General features: G+C 36.5%; 1 protein-coding gene across 2 annotated transcripts in view; it reads right to left on the bottom strand.

Moving 5' to 3' along the window:
• Positions 1 to 1453, bottom strand: part of hmcn1 (hemicentin 1) — an 83702-nt gene that overhangs the window by 39153 nt on the left and 43096 nt on the right. For both annotated transcript variants that reach the window (XM_032524875.1, XM_032524874.1), the window contains exons 23-24: positions 780 to 907; positions 261 to 512 (exon numbers count right to left, since the gene is read on the bottom strand). In XM_032524875.1, the coding sequence (XP_032380766.1) occupies positions 261 to 512; positions 780 to 907 (380 nt within the window). The remainder of the gene's footprint in view (positions 1 to 260; positions 513 to 779; positions 908 to 1453) is intronic.

Genomic DNA, 1453 nt, shown 5'->3' with positions numbered 1-1453 from the left:
TTGAACGAAGCTCAACACAGGGTGACCCTTTTATTTATTTTTTATTTATTTTGTAATTTTATTTTTATTTTCGTTGATTAGAAAACAAAAAAAAAAGCTTAATTGTACTGTATTGCGTTGCCAAAATTGCCTGTAATGTTCAATTTGGGCAATAAAGTAAAAAAAAAAAAAAGAGACATATACAACTCTCAAAACATTTCAACACACATTAGTATAATGAACACAGTGCAAGTCTGTGGGATCAAGACCTTGAAACCAACCTTGCACAAGGAGGCGAACTTGGGCCTCGTCTCTTCCTGCAGTGTTTGTGGCTGTGCAGGTGTAGGTTCCTTCATCAGCCAGCCCCACATTCCTCAATGCCAGGCTACCATCAGGGGATACTGGGTAGCTTTTACCATCCTTTGTCCAGGTGACAGAGGGCTGTGGGACCCCTCTCACCACACAAGGCAGCTCCACAGGGTGACCCACCTGTACCTTCATTACCCTGGGACCAGCCTGAATACTCGGGGGCACTGCAGGACAGAAGATGTAATAATCTTTAGTAACATCATCTGTACCTGCCCCTTTGACTACATGACAGTTAGACAAAAATCAAACTTTTTATAAATTCACTCAGCAACTTTGATCTAATTGATTGCACGTTTTATTATGTAATCTTTTGATAGTACTACAACATTTTCATTTACATTTACATTTAGGCATAGTAGACAAACAGTAATTGTTACATTACCATTGATAATATCAGTATTTAATCTTTTTAGTATTTATGATATACTTACCCAAAACATTCAATTCAATGGATTGTGTTAAGTTGCCAGCAATATTCAAGGCAACACACACATAAAGTCCACTGTCTGACACTCTGGTTTCCAAAATCTTCATAGAGCCTGAGGGAAGCTGAGTGTGCCTGGGATGAACACAGACAAAACAAAAAAATAAAAACTGTAAAGTGAAAGTCTAAGTAAAAATCAGTCTTCCAAAGCATCCAAGTACAAAACAAGCACACACACTCACTAATTGTTTTTCCACTCAACGGCTTATTCAGTAATTTCTGTAAACAGATACTCCAGTAATTCTAACTAATCCACCATCAACCACAATTACAGCTGCTGTGGCAGGCGCAGAGTAGGTACAACAGATCACAGAGAAGAGTATGATTACTCAGTCATCTTATAAAACCACAAACTATATCCTAAGGCTACAGTCCAGAGAGAGAGCACAGCAATGTAGACAGCATTGAGGTTCTCTTAAAACTACAAATCTAACTTTGAGGTTACAGCCAGAATAATATGATTTTATCAAATGTTTATTAATAGTTAATAGACAATATTATTCATGTATTGTACAGTGCTCATTAAATGCTCATTTTCAGGTTTATAATTGTATATAGAGGTTATATCAGAGTAGGTTTACATGGTTTAATTTTCAAAAAAACACCATATTTTTGTTGTAC

Source organism: Etheostoma spectabile, chromosome 9 (genome assembly GCF_008692095.1).
Source record: "Etheostoma spectabile isolate EspeVRDwgs_2016 chromosome 9, UIUC_Espe_1.0, whole genome shotgun sequence".
NCBI lineage: Eukaryota > Metazoa > Chordata > Actinopteri > Perciformes > Percidae > Etheostoma > Etheostoma spectabile.
The sequence above is the reverse complement of the archived record's forward strand: the minus strand, read 5'-3'. Positions and strand labels throughout refer to the sequence as shown.